Source organism: Hyperoodon ampullatus, assembly GCF_949752795.1.
Source record: "Hyperoodon ampullatus genome assembly, chromosome: 13".
Classification (NCBI taxonomy): domain Eukaryota; kingdom Metazoa; phylum Chordata; class Mammalia; order Artiodactyla; family Ziphiidae; genus Hyperoodon; species Hyperoodon ampullatus.
Window position 1 is genome coordinate 38574567 of NC_136926.1, and position 19371 is coordinate 38593937.

At 37.1% G+C, this 19371-nt stretch overlaps 1 protein-coding gene across 2 annotated transcripts in view; it reads right to left on the reverse strand.

The window, feature by feature from the left end:
- USP14 (ubiquitin specific peptidase 14) overlaps positions 1-19371 on the reverse strand; it is a 40606-nt gene that overhangs the window by 8561 nt on the left and 12674 nt on the right. For both annotated transcript variants that reach the window (XM_079718020.1, XM_079718021.1), the window contains 7 exons: positions 12067-12125; positions 8588-8718; positions 6661-6741; positions 5968-6053; positions 5179-5293; positions 351-416; positions 114-206 (listed from right to left, as the gene is read on the reverse strand). In XM_079718020.1, coding sequence (XP_079574146.1) covers positions 114-206; positions 351-416; positions 5179-5293; positions 5968-6053; positions 6661-6741; positions 8588-8718; positions 12067-12125 — 631 coding nt within the window. The remainder of the gene's footprint in view (positions 1-113; positions 207-350; positions 417-5178; positions 5294-5967; positions 6054-6660; positions 6742-8587; positions 8719-12066; positions 12126-19371) is intronic.

Sequence of the window (19371 nt, forward strand, 5' to 3'; positions counted from 1 at the left end):
TTTATAGTATTTTCAAGTGAGTTTATCCCTAAAAGAATAAAGAAACCTATTGTAAGTTAGGAATTACCTTCAAAGAATTACAATAATTTATTATAGTAAAGTTCATTACTAACCTTAAGAACTTTGGCATTCACAGATTCCTTCTCTTTATAAAAAAATCGAACCATCTGAATAGTCAAGTAAGCAGGCAACCGGCTGATCTTGGACTGAGGAGACAAAGTGGAAAGAAATTCTGTAACATACAAATACCACACAAGTTTTTAATTCCTCAGTTTGGTAAAAACAAAGACTGGGTAACATTAATTAGCTGGAAACCTTTCTAGTAAATGGAATTGGATTCCAAAACTTACAGATTTGATGTACAAAGCATTTCTTTGCAATGTTGGAGACTGTTTGGTGATTTCTTCCTGAAGTCGCTAAAAAAGAACATAACAGAAGTCCAAACATTAAAGAATTTTCTTCTGCAATACAGTTATATCTTTAATTCTTTTAAAAATTATCAACAGTACTAATCAATAGACAACATATAGTATGTCAACGGATTTATACCCCTGAGAAATAATTTGAATGAAGACAATGTGGGAAGGCTTTTAGGTATGGCTCAGTTCTTAAAAGGCATCAATTTTTACTGGCATGCACTCCTCAGAATGTAAATAATACTTGAAGTCTTTTAATTATGACCCAAATGCTCAGATTCTGAGAGTTTATACTGTATTTTATACAACCTAAGGAAGCCTATCGTGGTATTCCTCTACTTATGGATCATCAGAATATTCATATTAGAAGAAAATTAAGAGAATGCAGATAACCCTTGTTCTTTACGCTTTATTTAGCAAAGCCTTCCAGAACAAATCAGTTATTGTTAAATCTGAGAAAAGTCAAAACACAGAAAACCCCTGTTAATCTAATAAATGTGGGAAAGCCTTTAGCCATTATATCTTATAACCATCATGTCTGCCATTCTACTCCTTACAGCCTGTGTGACATTGAGCAAGACAGTTATCCCTCTGGGCATCATCTGTAAATGGTGCATCATCTGTAAATGGTGCTAACAGCACTTAACGTGACAGTGCTGCTGTTAGAATTACGTGAGTTAGTACATGGAGAAAACTTGGAGAACTATTTGGTATATATTCTATGTTCAACAAGCATGTTACACTTGTATAAAAATTGTTTCAGGTTTGATTTTTTAAAATTACTAATTAGAAAAGGAAGCACCATGGAGCAGCCTTTTAACATTTAACCAAGTTTATCTGGCAACAAAGAGGTAAAGAAATGTGGAGCAAAATTACTCAAAAAAGAACGAATGATGATAAGGAATCTAAAAAATTACCAAGACAACAAATACAACATCTCATTAATACATATTTTTAAAGAAAGGATATATGGTACAATGTTACTCATCAGGTAAGCTACATATTATTATCATCAATCCATTATCATCTAGAAGTTCCAGGTATACTTAGTTTTCCTGGAATTTTATAAAATTATGAAAAATACACCCTGGAGAGTCCCTGCCGAAATATTCTATCCCACACTCTCCAATTAACATTTACATCACGTTTTGATGCCCCGATATTTGCATCATAATTTGTTATAGGACTTCGGGTGGTAAGCTAGTATCTGTATGCTTTTATTTTTATTAATTTATTTTTACTTTTCCCTTTTTTTTTAAACATCTTTATTGGAGTATACAATGGTGTGTTAGTTTCTGTTTTATAATAAAGTGAATCAGTTATACATATAATCTCCATATTTCCTCCCTCTTGCATCTCCCTCCCATCCTCCCTATGCCACCCCACTAGGTGGTCACAAAGCACCTAGCTGATCTCCCTGTGCCGTGTGGCTGCTTCCCACTAGCTATCTATTTTACATTTGGCAGTGTATATATGTCCATGCCACTCTCTCACTTCATCCCAGCTTACTCATCCCCCTCCCCTTGTCCTCAAGTCCATTCTCTACATCTGCATCTTTATTCCTGTCCTGCCCCTAGGTTCTTCAGAACCATTTTTTTTTCTTAGATTCCATATATATGTGTTAGCATATGGTATTTGTTTTTCTCTGACTCACTTCACTCTGTATGACAGATTCTAGGTCCATCCACCTCACTACAAATAACTCAATTTCGTTTCTTTTTATGGCTGAGTAATATTCCATTGTATACATATGCCACATCTTCTTTATCCATTCATTTGTCGATGGACACTTAGGTTGCTTCCATGTCCTGGTTACTGTAAATAGAGCTTCAATGAACATTGTGGTACATGACTCTTTTTGAATTATGGTTTTCTCAGGGTATATGCCCAGTAGTGAGATTGCTAGGTGGTATGGTAGGTCTGTTTTTAGTTTTTTAAGGAGCCTCCATACTGTTCTCCGTAGTGGCTGTATCAATTTACATTCCCACCAACAGTGCAAGAGGGTTCCCTTTCCTCCACACCCTCTCCAGCATTCATTGTTTGTAGATTTTTTGATGATGGGCATTCTGACTTATAATGAGGTGATACCTCATTGTAGTTGTAATTTGCATTTCTCTAATGATTAGTGATATTGAGCATCCCTTCATGTGTTTGTTGGCAATCTGTACATCTTCTTTGGAGAAATGTCTATTTAGGTCTTCTGCCCATTTTTGGATTGGGTTGTTTGTTTTTTTGATATTGAGCTGCATGAGCTGCTTGTAAATTTTGGAGATTAATCCCTTGTCAGTTGCTTCATTTGCACATATTTTCTCCCATTCTGAGGGTTGTCTTTTCATCTTGTTTATGTTTCCTTTTGCTGTGCAAAAGCTTTTAAGTTTCATTAGGTCCCATTTGTTTGTGTTTTTATTCCCATTTCTCTAGGAGGTGGGTCAGAAAGGATCTTGCTGTGATTTATGTCAAAGAGTGTTCTTCCTATGTTTTCCTCTAAGAGTTTTATAGTGTCTAGCCTTACATTTAGGTCTTTAATCCATTTTGAGTTTATTGTTGTGTATGGTGTTAGGGAGTGTTCTAATTTCATTCTTTTACATGAAGCTGTCCAGTTTTCCCAGCACCACTTATTGAAGAGGATGTCTTTTCTCCATTGTATATTCTTGTCCCTTTTATCAAAGATAAGGTGACCATAGGTGCGTGGGTTTACCTCTGGGCTTTCTATCCTGTTCCACTGATCTCTATTACTGTTTTTGTGCCAGTACCATACTGTCTTGATTACTGTAGCTATGTAGTATAGTCTGAAGTCCAGAAGCCTGATTCCTCCAGCTCCGTTTTTCTTTCTCAAGATTGCTTTGGCTATTTAGCGTCTTTTGTGTTTCCTTACAAATTGTGAAACTTTTTGTTCTAGTTCTGTGAAAAATGCCATTGGCAGTTTGATAGGGATTGCACTGAATCTGTAGATTGCTTTGGGTAGTATTGTCATTTTCACAATGTTGATTCTTCCAATCCAAGAACATGGTATATCTCTCCATCTGTTGGTATCTTCTTTAATTTCTTTCATCAGTTTTCTGCATACAGTTGTTTTGTCTCCTTAGGTAGGTTTATTCCAAGGTATTTTATTCTTTTTGTTGCAGTGGTAAATAGGAGTGTTTCCTTAATTTCTCTTTCAGATTTTTCATCATGAGTGTATAGGAATGCAAGAGATTTCTGTGCATTAATCTTGTATCCTGCTACTTTACCAAATTCATTGATTAGTTCTAGTAGTTTTCTGGTAGCATCTTTAGGATTCTCTATGTATAGTATCATGTCATCTGCAAACAGTGGCAGCTTTACTTCTTCTTTTCCGATTTAGATTCCTCTTATTTCTTTTTCTTCTCTGATTGCTGTGGCTAAAACTTCCAAAACTATGTTGAATAACAGCAGTGAGAGTAGACAACCTTGTCTTGTTCCTGATCTTAGAGGAAATGGTTTCAGTTTTTCACCACTGAGAACGATGTTGGCTGTGAGTTTGTCATATATGGCCTTTATTATGTTGAGGTAAGTTCCCTCTATGACTACTTTCTGGAGGGTTTATATCATAAATGGGTACTGAATTTTGGCGAAAGCTTTTTCTGCATCTAGAGAGGTGATCATATGGTTTTTCTCTTTCAATTTGTTAATATGGTTTATCACATTGATTGATTTGCATATATTTACGTATGCTTTTCAAGTGAACTTCTCTTAAACGCCATTATGCCTCACCACAACTCTCCCCTCAGTATCACAGGGCAAAGAATAGCACTATTTATCTATGTTTCTTATAGAAACATTTACCAATACTTCTCCTAACCAACTTACCCCAAACTGTAAATGGGAGCTCCCTGACAACAAATAATCTTGTTTTCAATGTAATCCCTGCCCCAATTCACTGCCCATCATTCAAGAGATGTACATATTCCCCCAAACCATATCAAATAAATGTTAGGCAAGCAAAATTGTTCTATTTTATCAATCTGCTCATTAGAGTGGATTCTTTGGTATGGCACTGGGGAAACAGTACCAACTGAATAAGACAGGCAAGTTTTAATTCTGGCTCTGCCACAAACCAATTAAGTCACTTAAATTCTAGGGCCTCAACTTTAATGCTAGTGCAATGGCAGAATGACTACATGCCCTCATTTGCACAGTACAACCCCAGTTGATACCTCACAATTATTAATATATCCTCATTATAATACCCTCAGAGGCCTCCTTCGAGCCTCTGGCCACACATTTTTGTCAACCAGTCAATACACAACCTTGTTTTATGTATGTTTCTGCTATTTAACGACACCTTAACATACAATGAACTCACAGCCAAGTACACTATAACTCATCCCTGAATGAAGCTTATCTAAGAAATGTTATTTTCTTCTTAAGGCACATCACAGCCTTCTTGCACTTAGAACACCAGACAGCACTTCACCATTATGCCTGAAGGCCATTATAAACAGCAAGATCACCAACAAAAAGCACAAAAATGCAAGAAATGTGGCATTAAAATTACCACAAAAAGGGTACTTGTTTATAGTATGAGCACTGAAACAAGAAGGCAGAGCGTCACCTTTGGGGACCTCAGGTGAAACAGTGTGAGTCAGGCGAGTCAAAATTTTTTTCACCCTGTGCATATCTACAAATGACCATGAAAGCACCATGAGTACTGATGTTGGGGTTACAAATACATTTTAGCAAGAAGGTGTATTTGTAAACACAGAATCTACGAACAATGGGGATGAACTGCAATTGTCCTTACCAACTTAAGTCCTGTAAAAAGATACTTGACTTCTTGATTGATAAAACAGCTAAGCTGAAGCTGACTTTCCTTTCCTTTACTGACTTCTTCTTCTTCAGATTCTGTACATTTCATGCTTTGAAAAATAAGATAAGGAATTTGCCAATAGGCATTCAATTTGTTATATAATCTTGAATAAGTTATCCTAATGCTATTAAAATTAATAGCATTCATTGGCATTTAAAACATTTCAGTCTTCCAATAGAGATTCATTTTAATATACTTAAAAATGCTCATTCACTTACCAACAATACGGATTAATGAATGTGTGTAAAAGGATAAACTCTCAACAAATATAAGTTGGTATTTATAGTCTTAAAATGGTCTTAATAACCCAAAGATAGATAAACAAATCTTTTTCTAAGTTTCCACCCATGATGTAGAAAACAGTATTCTCCTAAATTCATGTTTTATTAATTATATCAATCTCATGTATATAATTTAGCTGATTTATCCCATTTCATAATTAAAAATTAATTCTCTATGAGGTGAATTAATGAGGTATTCTGCTAAAGATGTTCTTAGGAAAAAATATGAATGTCCTTAAAGAGTACATTTATCTAAACTTCAAGAGCACTCCAAAGGGTGTATTTTTCCAAATTCCTAATTTCCATATTTTTTAAGCATAAAAACCTCTGAAGAATTTTCCTTCATATCCCACCCACCACTCCAGGCAACAACGCTATTCATACCAATTTACTTCTAATAAGTTATGATTACAGTCATACTAATCTTGGCTCATAAGGATACGTAGTTTCAAATTCAACTCCGAAGAACTGATCAATTAAACTTTTCTTTTTAGAAGGTGTCACTGCTGGTGCAGATGAAGAATCTGTCTGCAAAAGTTAAGATGAAATAAAAATTCCAACTTTACTTCACATGGATATTAATGTACATTGGCTCCCACACAATCCAGTTTAGTAACACACATTTAAGCTTTTAAAAATGTAATCCCGGGCTTCCCTGGTGGCGCAGTGGTTGAGAGTCCACCTGCCGATGCAGGGGACATGGGTTCGTGCCCCGGTCCGGGAAGATCCCACATGCCGCGGAGCGGCTGGGCCCATGAGCCATGGCAGCTAAGCTTGCACGTCCGGAGCCTGTGCTCCGCAATGGGAGAGGCCACAACAGTGAGAGGCCCGTGTACCGCAAAAAAAAAAAAAAATAAAAATAAATAAATAAAATAAAATGTAATCCCTTTCTGTAAAATCCTTCTACTGATCAAAAAATATTACCAAAAAATTACAGATGCTCAATAATCTCAATTGATTATATTTAGCAAATAATGCACTGAATTCAAGCATCAAATGCAAGCTGTCAAGTTCCAACTACAGATTCAACATCTAAAGTATTCAAGTACATGTCTACCTATTAAGATGAACTAAGACTTTAGGGTGGGGGTGGGATAGAGAATCAAAGTCATATTCATAAATATATTTCAATTACCTCTTTAACAGTATCATCCTCTATAGCTTCCAATTTCTGTTGCAATACTCGCATCATTTGTATCCAACATTCATTAGCATCCTGTAATTTAAAAAGTGACACAGTAAGTAATCCTAGCTATTACAGTGTTTGATCTATAAAATCCTTCCAAAGTAATTACTGTTTCCTTAGAGACGGGGAAGGAAGTTTTTTTCTTTAAAAATATTAAGCCAAATTAAATATTATATGATCTTCAAAACAATGAAGAATTCCAGAATAGTTTATTCATTCATTCAAGAGATGTTTCGTGAATTCATTATTATGCTAAACACTATTCTAGACACTAGGAATACACAGCAGTCAACAAAAGAGAAAAAGTCCTGATGGGGAACATAATCAAAATATAACAAATTCAAGTAAAGAGAGGGTTATGAAGGAAAAAAAAGCAATACGGGAGCAGAAAGTGATTAGGGGATTGCCAACAAACACATGAAAGGATACTCAACACCACTAATCATTAGAGAAAACCAAAACTACAATGAGGTATCACTTCAGACTGGTCAGAATGGCCACCATCAAAAAATCTACAAACAATAAATGCTGGAGAGGGTGTGGAGAAAAGGGAAACCTCTTGCACTGTTGGTGGGAATGTAAATTGATATAGCCACTATGGAGAACAGTATGGAGGTTCCTTAAAAAACTACAAATAGAACTACCATACAACCCAGCAATCTCACTACTGGGCATATACCCTGAGAAAACCATAATTCAAAAAGAGACATGTACCACAATGTTCATTGCAGCTCTATTTACAGTAGCCAGGACATGGAAGCAACCTAAGTGTCCATCAACAGATGAATGGATAAAGAAGATTTGGCACATATACACAATGGAATATTACTCAGCCATAAAAAGAAACAAAACTGAGTTATTTGTAGTGAGGTGGATGGACCTAGAATCTGTCATACAGAGTGAAGTAAGTCAGAAAGAGAAAAACAAATACCGTATGCTAACACATATACATGGAATCTAAAAAAAAAAAAAAAATTGGTTCCAAAGAACCTAGGGGCAGGACAGGAATAAAGACGCAGACGTAGAGAATGGACTTGAGGACAAGGGGAAGGGGATGGGTAAGCTGAGACAAAGTGAGAGAGTGGCATGGACATATACACTACTAAATGTAAAACAGATAGCTAGTGGGAAGCAGCTGCATAGCACAGGGAGATCAGCTAGGTGCTTTGTGACCACCTAGAGGGGTGGGATAGGGAGGATGGGAGGGAGATGCAAGAGGGAGGAGATATGGGGATATATGTATATGTATTCACGTTGTTATAAAGCAGAAACTAATACACCATTGTAAAGCAATTATACTCCAATAAAGATGTTAAAAAAAAAAGTGATTAGGGGAAGGGAAGTGTGCTATTTCAATAGGACTGTCAAGGAAAGCCTCTTTGATGCCTTAACATTTGAGTCATGATACCTGAATGAGATGAGGAAGCAAGCCATGCACCTGGGAGCCAAAGGAACAAGAGCAAAGGCCCTATAGAAACAGGATACTTGGAGGGTTTTTAAAAAATAGCAAGGAAGTCAGTGTATCTGGAGAGAATTGAGCAAGGGGAAGAGTGGCACATGATAAGCTCAGAGAGGTAGCCAGGAGCTAGACTGTTTAGGACTGAGACAGAAAGTCACTAGGAGATACTGAACACGGAAACCAACACTATCTTATTTACATTTTTAAAAGGACTCTGGGGGCTGTGTAGAGAAACACCACAAAAGGCAGAAGCAAGATGATCAGTTAACAGACTACTGCACCTCTCCAGGCAAGAGATAATGGTGGTGTGAACTAGAGAGGACTGATTATTTGTATTTCCAAATATACTCCAGTAAGTGTAGGACGCCTAAGTTTTACATTTACAAAATGAAAACCACAGAACCTTGCCCTGATTACCTGTTGAAGATATTGTCCTTGTTCGCCCTTCTCTGCAAACTGTGGAAAAGCCATGTGCAAAAACTGCAGTAGAATAATAGGTGGAATACTAGAAGAAGTTTTATCCATGGAATCAAACAAATCTCTAAGGGCTTAAAAACAAAGCAAATACTTCCTTAGTAAAATAGTGACATATTTAATACATGCTACTGTAAATTAATTCTCAATACCAAGAAATGCTTATTAATTATTTTTAAGTATACCTATTCCTTTTGCAATTGCTGGATCCCTAATAAGAAAATAATTTGTTTTTAAATCTTAACTCACCAGAAGACTTTATAACGCAATCACTAGCTATAAACAATGTCTCTCTCTCCTTGACAGCCTTTGTCTTCCCTAACAAAGCAGGGTATATTCATTTAATTCAGACAACACATAACTTCTGTCTAGGAATCACAGAGGCATGATGTTACAGTTCCGCCATTATCAGGACGTCAGGTAACCACTCCCAGCCCTCCTCCCTTTAAGCCCATACTTGGTTCCCGTGTACTGAACTCCTGAGTATTGAAATGTGGAGTATGTTTAAATGAAGTATGTTTAAATCCTTAAACAAACTTCCTGACTGTACTGAACAGCTAAGAACCAAAACTAATTTGCCTTCTTCAAAATCTTTCCTCTGCTTATCCTCTCTCACCATCATAAATCCCATGGTCATAAACTCAGCCCTGCTCTTGAGTTCAGAATACTTTTTCTCTGTTGACTCCCTAGCTATCACACCTTGCCCTTACTTCACATATAGCAAAACTCTAATCTAGCTTATCTTGCATTGTTTTGTTAACTAAAATGTGAAATGTTATCATTAGTATACAGACTATTTAGCATAGCAAATACAACATCTCAGCACAAAGTAAGTACTCAATGAAATGTTCCTGAATAAAACTACTAAACACAATGTTTAAAAAATATTTTAGGAGGCAGAGCTGAAATTATGCATCCCTACTAAGCTAATAATTTTTAAAATAAAAAATGCCTAAATTGTAATAACACTTTAAAGGATACACTTCTCACTAAAAAAAAACAAGAAAAAAACCCAATGATTTAATTTAATATATACCATGAACGGAGCATCTCAAATATTTCATTAGTTTGAAAGAAAAAGGTCAAAAGACACACTATACATTAAGAGACTAATGAGACATAACAACATAACTAAGTTCAATGTGTGATCCTAAATTGGCTCCTGAAGCAATGGGCAATACAGGGTTAATTGGCAAAATTTAATCAAGTCAGTATTATGAGTTAACATCAGTGTTAAACTCCCAGACTTTGAAAAATAACCATCTTGTGGTTATGAATGTCCTTATTCTCAGGAAATACATACTGAAGTATTCAGGAACAAAAAACAGGATGTCTGCAACTTACTCTCAAATGGTTCAGAAAAAACGAACATGCATTACAATGACTGATAAACCAGATGTGACAAAAAGTTAGTAATTGGTGAATTCTTGCAACTTTTCTGTGAATTTAAATTTATTTCAAAATAAAAAACTTAAAAAATCAAGAAGCAAGAAGTAAAGAACGGTATTTTTCATCCCATCAATATTGCAAGCCTCCTATAAGACTCTGGAGAAGCTGTTGAAATTCTGAGCAACTCTTAGATACATAAGTTACCAGATGAACTAGATATGTGATCACATTTTCCCAGTAAAAACTTCATTTCAGGGGGCTTCCCTGGTGGCGCAGTGGTTGAGAATCTGCCTGCTAATGCAGGGGACATGGGTTCGAGCCCTGGTCTGGGAGGATCCCACATGCTGCGGGGCAACTAGGCCCGTGAGCCACAACTACTGAGCCTGCGCATCTGGAGCCTGTGCTCCGCAACAAGAGAGGCCATGATAGTGAGAGGCCCACGCACCGCGATGAAGAGTGGCCCCCACTTGCCACAACTAGAGAAAGCCCTCGCACAGAAACGAAGACCCAACACAGCAAAATTAAATAAATTAATTAATAAACTCCTACCCCCAACATCTTCAAAAAAAAAAAAAAACTTCATTTCAACAAATGAATCTACTTTCAGGGAAAAAGGTTAGAGGAAAATCTCACTAATTCCAAATGATGCAAAGAAACCTACTGTTTATAGTATTACAGATTAATGACTGACCACAATGAAATACCATTTCACACCCCTAGAATGGCTATAATCAGAGACATTCAATACCTAGTGTCAGTGAGGATACAAAGAAATCAGAATCCTCATACATGCTGGGAGGAATATAAGATGATGCAGCTGCTTTGGAAAACAGTCTGGCAGTTCCTCACATAGTTACCATGTGACCCAACGATTCCTCTCCTAGATATATACCCAAGAGAAATGAAAACATATGTCCATACAGACTTGTACACAAATGTTTAGCAATATTTATATTGGTCAAAAAGTGGAAACTACCCAAATGTCTCATCAATGATGAAAGGATAAATGAAATGTGATATATCCAATACAATGGAATCTTACTCAGCAATAAAAAGGAATGAAGTACTGATACATGTTTACAATGTGGCTGAAACTCAAAAACAATCTAAGTGAAAGAAGCCATCAAAAAAGACCATATATTGTACAATTCCATTTATATCAATATTCTAGAAGAGGCAAATCTATAGACTGACAGTAGATTACTGGTTGCACAGGGCTGGTAGTGGTGACAGGAAACGGGGTGACTGCTGAATGTTACAGGGTTTCTTTTCTAGTGGTGATGACTGCATAACTCTGAGTAAACTAAAAAACAGTGAATTGTATAATTTAAATGGGTGAGTAGTACGGTATGTGAACTGTCTCTCAATAAAGCTGTTACAAACCACCCCTGCCACCCCAAAAAAGGCAAGGCTGTTAAAAACCCTATCAACCCAGCCCAAGGATTTAAGAGAGTATTCATTTGTAAAACTGTCCAAAATGGGGCAGTGGGGGCAGAATACACTGTCTCATGTAATAAAGAAACAAGATATTTCTAGAATTTCTATTTCTCCTCATACTTCATATCCAACTTCCTTACATGAATACCCACTAATCCAAAGATTTTTTCAAATAGGACAGACATCACTGGTTTATAATGTGGTTAATAAAATAAGTCCCATGGGGCTTCCCTGGTGGCACAGTGGTTGAGAGTCCGCCTGTCGATGTAGGGGACACGGGTTCATGTCCTGTCTGGGAAGCTCCCACATGCTGCGGAGGGGCTGGGCCCGTGAGCCATGGCCGCTGAGCCTGCGCGTCCGGAGCCTGTGCTCCGCAGAGGGAGAGGCCACAGCAGTGAGAGGCCCGCGTACCGCAAAAAAAAAAAAAAAAAAGTCCCAAGTTGTTTAATGTAAGTGTAAGTACTCTAATTTTAATGAGGTGATGTTTTAAAAATACATTTTGAAAACAGAAAGATACTAAAAAAACTGTGAGTGAAAAATGACGTTTATTGAATACCATACTCCCTCTTGAAAACTAGTATATTTAAGATACTGACCTGCAGTAATATACTGTGCTGAAGCCATTTCCCCTGAAGCTCTCAAGGCACCTGCATACCTAGGAACATTAAGACAGAATTAAATATTCACTTTATTCTGAAACTCAAATGGGAAGAAATTAGTTCCAAGGACTTATTATGAAACCCTCAACTACAAGTTTCTCTGAGTTGTTCCCACCATTTTTTCTTCTTCTCTTCTGGTCTGGTTCCTTTAAGAATTATATGGGCAAAAAAGGACTGCTAAGAAAAAACGTAAATTAGATGAATGAAGCCTACTTTAAATTCTTTCCTCTTGTCTAACTCATCTACAACATTTTCTAAAAATTGTGTAAACAAAAAAGTACATATAGCTGACTCACTTTGTTATACACCAGAAACTAACACAACATTGTAAAGCAATTATACTCCAATAAAGATGTTAAAAAAAATAAAATTAAAAAGCACATATTTAATGTCCATTATTACAAAGAAAATAAAATGTAATTTCAGAAATGAAGAAAAAATCATTAGATCAAAAACATTAAATCAAAATCAATAAATCTACATTCAGCACTAACTTCCTATACAACACTAAATAAGTCACTTAAATTTCAAGTCAGTTTTCTCACCTATAAAATGAAGGTTTCCTATTAAATGATTTCTAAATTCACTTTTATGATTCTCAGTTAATTTATAGCAGTACAAAGGACTGGCCACCCAAAGGAAATATTCAAACCACTGTAGTTACTTATACAATGTTTTATGACAAAGGATCAAAAATTATCATTCAGGTATTAAACACCGGGCAATGGGAGAGATCCCACAAAACTAATATGAGATCAGTGGTTACTTAGGGGAGCTGGGCAGTTGACTGGGAAAAGGTACAATAAAACTTCCCGGGATGATGAAAATGTTCTATAAATCTGACTGTAAAATGAGTTACAGAGAATTTGCATTTGTCCAAACTGATCACACCAAACACATAAGATGCATACATTTCACTAGATGTAAATTATATTCCAATTTTTTTTAAAAAAGGGGACTTCCCTGGTGGTGCAGTGGTTAAGAATCTGCCTGCCAATTCAGGGGACATGGATTCGATCCCTGGTCCAGGAAGATCCCACATGCTGCAGAGCAACTAAGCCCATGTGCCACAACTACTGAGCCTTGCGCTGTGACTACTGAGCCCGTGCTCTGCAACAAAACAAGCCACTGCAATGAGAAGCCCACGTACTGCAATGAAGAGTAGCCCCCGCTCACCACTAGAGAAAGCCTGCGCAGCAACGAAGACTCAATGCAGCCAAGAAAAAAAAAACAACTCTGTGCTTATATAAGTGAATGAAAGAGGTCACAGAAAATATTACGTTAAATTATATTCAATGGAATAATTTTCTTTTTTTCACTTGTTTAGATCTTTTGCAAACTCTTGCAACTAAAAAATTCTTAATTTTTCAATATACAATAATGCATGTTGTCTAAATTATATATGTTCATTTAAAAAATAAAAATCATAATAGTTTCCCTGTCAGACAGTTTAGCAACTTTTTAAAGGGCACTTCTTAAGTTAAAACGAAGTACTCATAAAGTAGATGCATCCCATAATATCACTGAAGTATGTAATTACATAACTGCCACTGTTATGAATTTACATCTAGTTACAGGGTAACATGAGTATGTAACTATTTCTATGTTTATGACAAAAGCTGCATTAATGAATTATCAATCTTTTTTTAATTATCTGAGAACAGAAAAATCATAGCTAATTTAATACCATCCCCCTAAAACTCTCAATATTATACCAAGAAAACTTATAATTCCTAATTAAGATAAAACCATCCAATAAGCCAAACATTCATAATGAACTTTACAAAGAAAAAACTGCTAGAAAAAAGAAGGAACTGACAGGAGTACTAAGAGTTTTAACAGATAAAAATACTGAGAGGTTTTTCAGACAAAAGAACCAATAGAGTACCTTTCCTAATCTTTGCAAATAAATAAAAATTAAATAATGATATAGAAAATCTGAATGTAATTAATAAACTTAATGCCTATTATACTTTATCACCTACAAAAAGAGGATGTCTTGACTTTTCTATCATCTGTGAAATATTCACAACATTGTCATAGATCAGATCAACCCAAACATTCATTGACAGAAAAATGAATAATTACTTAGTAGTATATACATACAATGGTGTACCCTACAGCAGGGGTCCCCAACCCCCGGGACACTAAATGGTACTAGTATGTAGCCTCTTAGGAACCCGGCCGCACAGCAGGAGGTGAGTAGCGGGCGAGGGAAAGAAGCTTCATCTGTATTTACAGCCGCTCCCCATCTCTCGCGTCACTGCCTGAGCTCTGCTTCCTGTCAGATCATCGGCCTCATTAGATTCTCATAGGAGTGCAAACTCTACTGTGAACTGCACATGTGAGGGATCTAGGTTGCTTGCTCCTTATGAGAATTTAATGCCTAATGATCTGAGGTGGAGCTGAGGCAGTGATGCTAGCACTGGGGAGCGGCTGCAAATACAGATTATCATTAGCAGAGAGGTTTGACTGCACAGAGACCATAATAAACCAATTGCTTGCAGACTCATATCAAAACCCTATCAGTGAGTGGCAAGTGAAAACCAGCTCAGGGCTCCCACTGATTTTGCATTATGGTGAGTTGTATAATTATTTCATTATATATTACAATGTAATAATAATAGAAATAAAGTGCACAATAAATGTAATGCTCTGAATCATCCCGAAACCATTCCCCCCCACCCCCACACTGGTCCATGAAAACACTGTCTTCCATGAAACCAGTCCCCGTTGCCAAAACGCTGGGGACTGCTGCCCTACAGCATGAACGTGAATGAACACACACACAACATGGAAAAGCCAAATATAATGAGCCTGACTCAAATGAACATAATCTGTACATTTCTGTTCATGAAGAGTTCAAAATAAGCAAAATTACTCAAAATTAGAAGTCAGGTGAGTATAACAACTTTGCAAAGAAGGGTGGGGGCAGTGGATAGGAAGGGATCGGGGAGGGGATTTTTGGAGTGCTAACAGAGTTCTGTTGATCCCCATCGGTTACAGGGATGTGTTCACTCTGGGATAATTCATTTGTATATGTTTCTATATAATTCAATAATTAAAAGCAAACTTTGGTTTTGCACAGCAAAGGAAATCATAAACAAAATGAAAAGACAACAGGAGAAAATATTTGCAAATGATGCAACAGGCAAGGGCTTAATTTCCAAAATATATGAACAGCTCATAACAGCTCAACAACGAGAAAACAAACAACCCAATCCAAAAATGGGCAGGGACTTCCCTGGTGGTCCAGTGGGTAAGACTGCACACTCCCAATGCAGGAGGCCTGGGTTCAATCCCTGATCGGGGAACTAGATCCCACATGCATGCCACAACTAAATAGTCCACATGCTGCAACTAAGAAGCCTGCGTGCAGCAACTAGGAAGTCCAGATGCCACAACTAAGGAGCCCGCATGCCGCAACAAAGATCCTGCATGCTGCAACTAAGACCCGATGCAGCCAAAAATAAATAGTATAAATAAATAATAATAATAAATTTTTAAAAAATAATAATACCTTTAAAAAAAGTCTACAAATAACAAATGCTGGCGAGGGTATGGAGAAAAGGGAACCCTCCTTACACAGTTGGTGGGAATGTAAGCTGGTGCAGCCACTGTGGAAAACAGTATGGATATTCCTCAGAAAACTAAAAATAGAATTACCATATGATCCAGCAATTCTACTCCTGGACATGTATCTGGACAAAACTATAATTCAAAAAGATACATGCACCCCTATGTTCATAACAACCTAAATGTTCATCGACAGCTGAATGGATAAAGAAGATGTGGTACATACATACAATGGAGCACTAGTCAGTCATAAAAAAGAAAGAAATAATGCCATTTGCAGCAACATGGATACAACTAGAGATTATCATACTAAGTGAAGTAAGTCAGAAAGAGAAAGCCAAATACCATATAATATCACTTATATGTGATCTAAAATATGACACAAATGAACCTATCCCAGAAACAGAATCACAGACACAGAGAACAGAGTGGTGGTTGCCAAGGGGGCGGGGGTTGGGGGAGGGAGGGAGTAGGAGGTTGTGGTTATCAGATGTAAGCTTTTATATACAGAATGGATAAAACAAGGTCCTATAGAGAACAGAGAACTATATTCAATATCCTGTGATAAACCATAACGGAAAAGAATATTAAAAAAACAGAATATATATATGTATAACCAAATCCCTTTGCTGAACAGCAGTAATTAACACAACACTGTAAATCAACTACACTTCAATAAAAAAAGCAGAAAACAAAAAACTCTGGGGCAAAAGGAAAAGATAAGAATTTATAACTTATTTTTTAAATATATACTTACTTACTGACTGACTGACTTATCTATCTATCTATCTATCTATCTATTTATTTATTTATTTAGACTGCGCCGGGTCTTAGTTGTGGCGTACGTGATCTTTAGTTGTGGCATGCGGGCTGCTTAGTTGCGGCAAGTGGACTACTTAATTGCAGCATGCAAACTCTTATTTGCGGCATGCATGTGGGGTCTAGTTCCCCAACCAGGGATCGAAACCCGGCCCCCTGCATTGGGAGCACAAAGTTTTACCCACTGGACCACCAGGGAAGTCCCTTTTATAACATTTTTAAAAAAACATCTGAGCAATCTCATCTAATGAATAGAAAACAAGCAAAACCTCAGAATTAAATACTTTCATTCCTACACGAGAATAAATTAATGATCCAAGCATGCAACTTAAAAAATAATAAAACAAGCCTAAGGAAAACAGAAATAAAACATTAATACAAACAAAAGTAGAACAAATCAGACAACTGAAAGAACTGAGTGAATAAATCTAATAGCTGATTCTGTGAAAAATACACAAACCTCTGGCAAGGTAATCAAAAGAGAAAAAATAACTAATACGAAATAAAAATGGAGAAAAAAATACAGATCCCAAAACAGAGTAACTCATATGCTAAAATAGTTTAAAGACATAGGGACAAATTCGTAGGAAAAAATAAATTACCAAAACTGACTCAAAAAGACACAGAAAATGGACATTTAAAATGCCCCAGAAAGGGCTTCCCTGGTGGCGCAGTTGAGAATCCACCTGCCAATGCAGGGGACATGGGTTTGAGCCCTGGTCCAGGAGGATCCCATAAGCCACAGAGCAACTAAGCCCATACGCCACAACTACTGACCCTGCGCTGTAGAGCCTGCGAGCCACAGCTACTGAGCCCATGTGCTGCAACTACTGAAGCCCGCAGGCCTAGAGTCCATGCTCTGCAGCAAGAGAAGCCACCACAATGAGAAGCCCGCGCACCGCAATGAAGAGTAGCTCCCGCTTGCCACAACTAGAGAAAAGCCCATGCGCAGCAATGAAGACCCAACACAGCCAAAAATAAATAAATTTATAAAAATAAATAAAATGCCCCCAAAAAAGTTGGGTCCAGCCAATTTTATTGGTAAGTTCTATCAAAAATAGATCATTCCTCTACAAATTTGAAAATGAAAGTAAAATAGCAGTCTAGTAATTGCTAATGAAAAGACTATTTTGTACTTATTAAGAGTTGGCTTGCCAGTCTCCAATAAGACAAAAAGATTGTCATGTGATACTGTCTTTTACAAGTAACTTATAGAATTTTCAAAAGTAATTTTTATTATATACACATTTCACTTTAGTTTCTAAATTTAGAACTCCCATATTAAGATGAGGTTCCACTGTTGGGCAGCATCAAGCAAACCAGATTTTATCCGCAGGTATTGTTCTTGGCCCTCACTGCCTCTCTTCAGCTAATCCAGCCTGTTTCTCTTGAATGCGTTTTCCTTCTACTCTTCATCGGTATACATCCCACTCTCCAGAACCTGCCATACATTTAAGGATGAACTTCAGCATCTCCAGCAGTAAAGCATCTTTCATGGAATTGTCCTCTTTTCTTTCATTCCTATTTTATCAGTTAGTGTCATTTTCCCAAAGACATACAACCCCATCCACGTCATTCTGTATCGATTAAGTTAGTAAGTACAGGGGCTTCCACCCTCTTGCAACAACTTAGAATTCAAAATAGTTTACTTGGTTTCAAGAAAATGGAAGCAACAAGATGAAATCTCCCTGCTTATATAAAACTCAGAGAAGTTAACTCCAAAACATGAAAGAGAGCTCTCCTTGAAGTAGAGACTATAATAAGGAATCCCAGATGAAAAAAGTAAAGAGGAAGTCTTGGAAATAAGGCATATCTGTCCCAACTAGCCACCCTCTATGACAGTGAGCTGCCCCAGCAAGCTACCATTCAGATAATTTGCACTTGGGACACAAGAGAATACACTGCATAAAATAAGTATACCATCCTCAAAGAAATGAAGATCAATCTATATATCCAAAGAGAACAAAGTTAAAGGACCAAACAGGAAAAATACCTTTAAATAAGAGTACTTTGGAGCCTCAGAGAAATAAAAGCAGGAATCATATCCAAAAGTTAAGAAAGGGAGATTTTATTAAAAAGAAGGTTGTGGGCTTCCCTGGTGGCGCAGTGGTTGAGAGTCCGCCTGCCATTGCAGGGGACACAGGTTCATGCCCCAGTCCGGGAAGATCCCACATGCCGCGGAGCAGCTGGGCCCGTGAGCCATGGCCTCTGAGCCTGCATGTCCGGAGCCTGTGCTCCACAACGGGAGAGGCCACAACAGTGAGAGGCCCGCGTACCGCAAAAAAAAAAGAAGTTGCGATAAATGAGCAGTTGTGAAACAAAGCTAACATACAAATCAGTGAAATGTAAAACAGAACTGAGGCATTCTCCCAAAACACAGCACATAAAAATAAAGGTGCAAAGGAAAAAAAGACATTAGCAACAGATCCAAAAACTCCAATATTTAGAATGTAAGAGGAAGGTAAAATAGAAGAGAAGCAATATCTGAAGAAATAATGGCTAAGAATGTCCCAGAGTTTAGGACAACAGTCCTCAGACTGAAAGCACCCACTGAGGGCTAAATGAGATAAATAAAAGAAAACCCACACCTTAGGACTGTTGGAAAACGTTGAAAACAAAAATAAAGAGAAAACCCTAAAAGTTACTGACAGAAAAGATTAAGAATAGAGATTGATATTAGACCTCTCATCAGTAACCATGGGCACCCTAAAACAGTGGGGAAATAACTATGAATCTCTGAGGAAAAATAAATGACTTTAACATTTCCCAGCAAAGCTGTTCTGAAACAGTACCCGTTTACTTGGTAGTCTTCCTCCATCAGACCGTCGGTACCTTGAAGACAGGTGC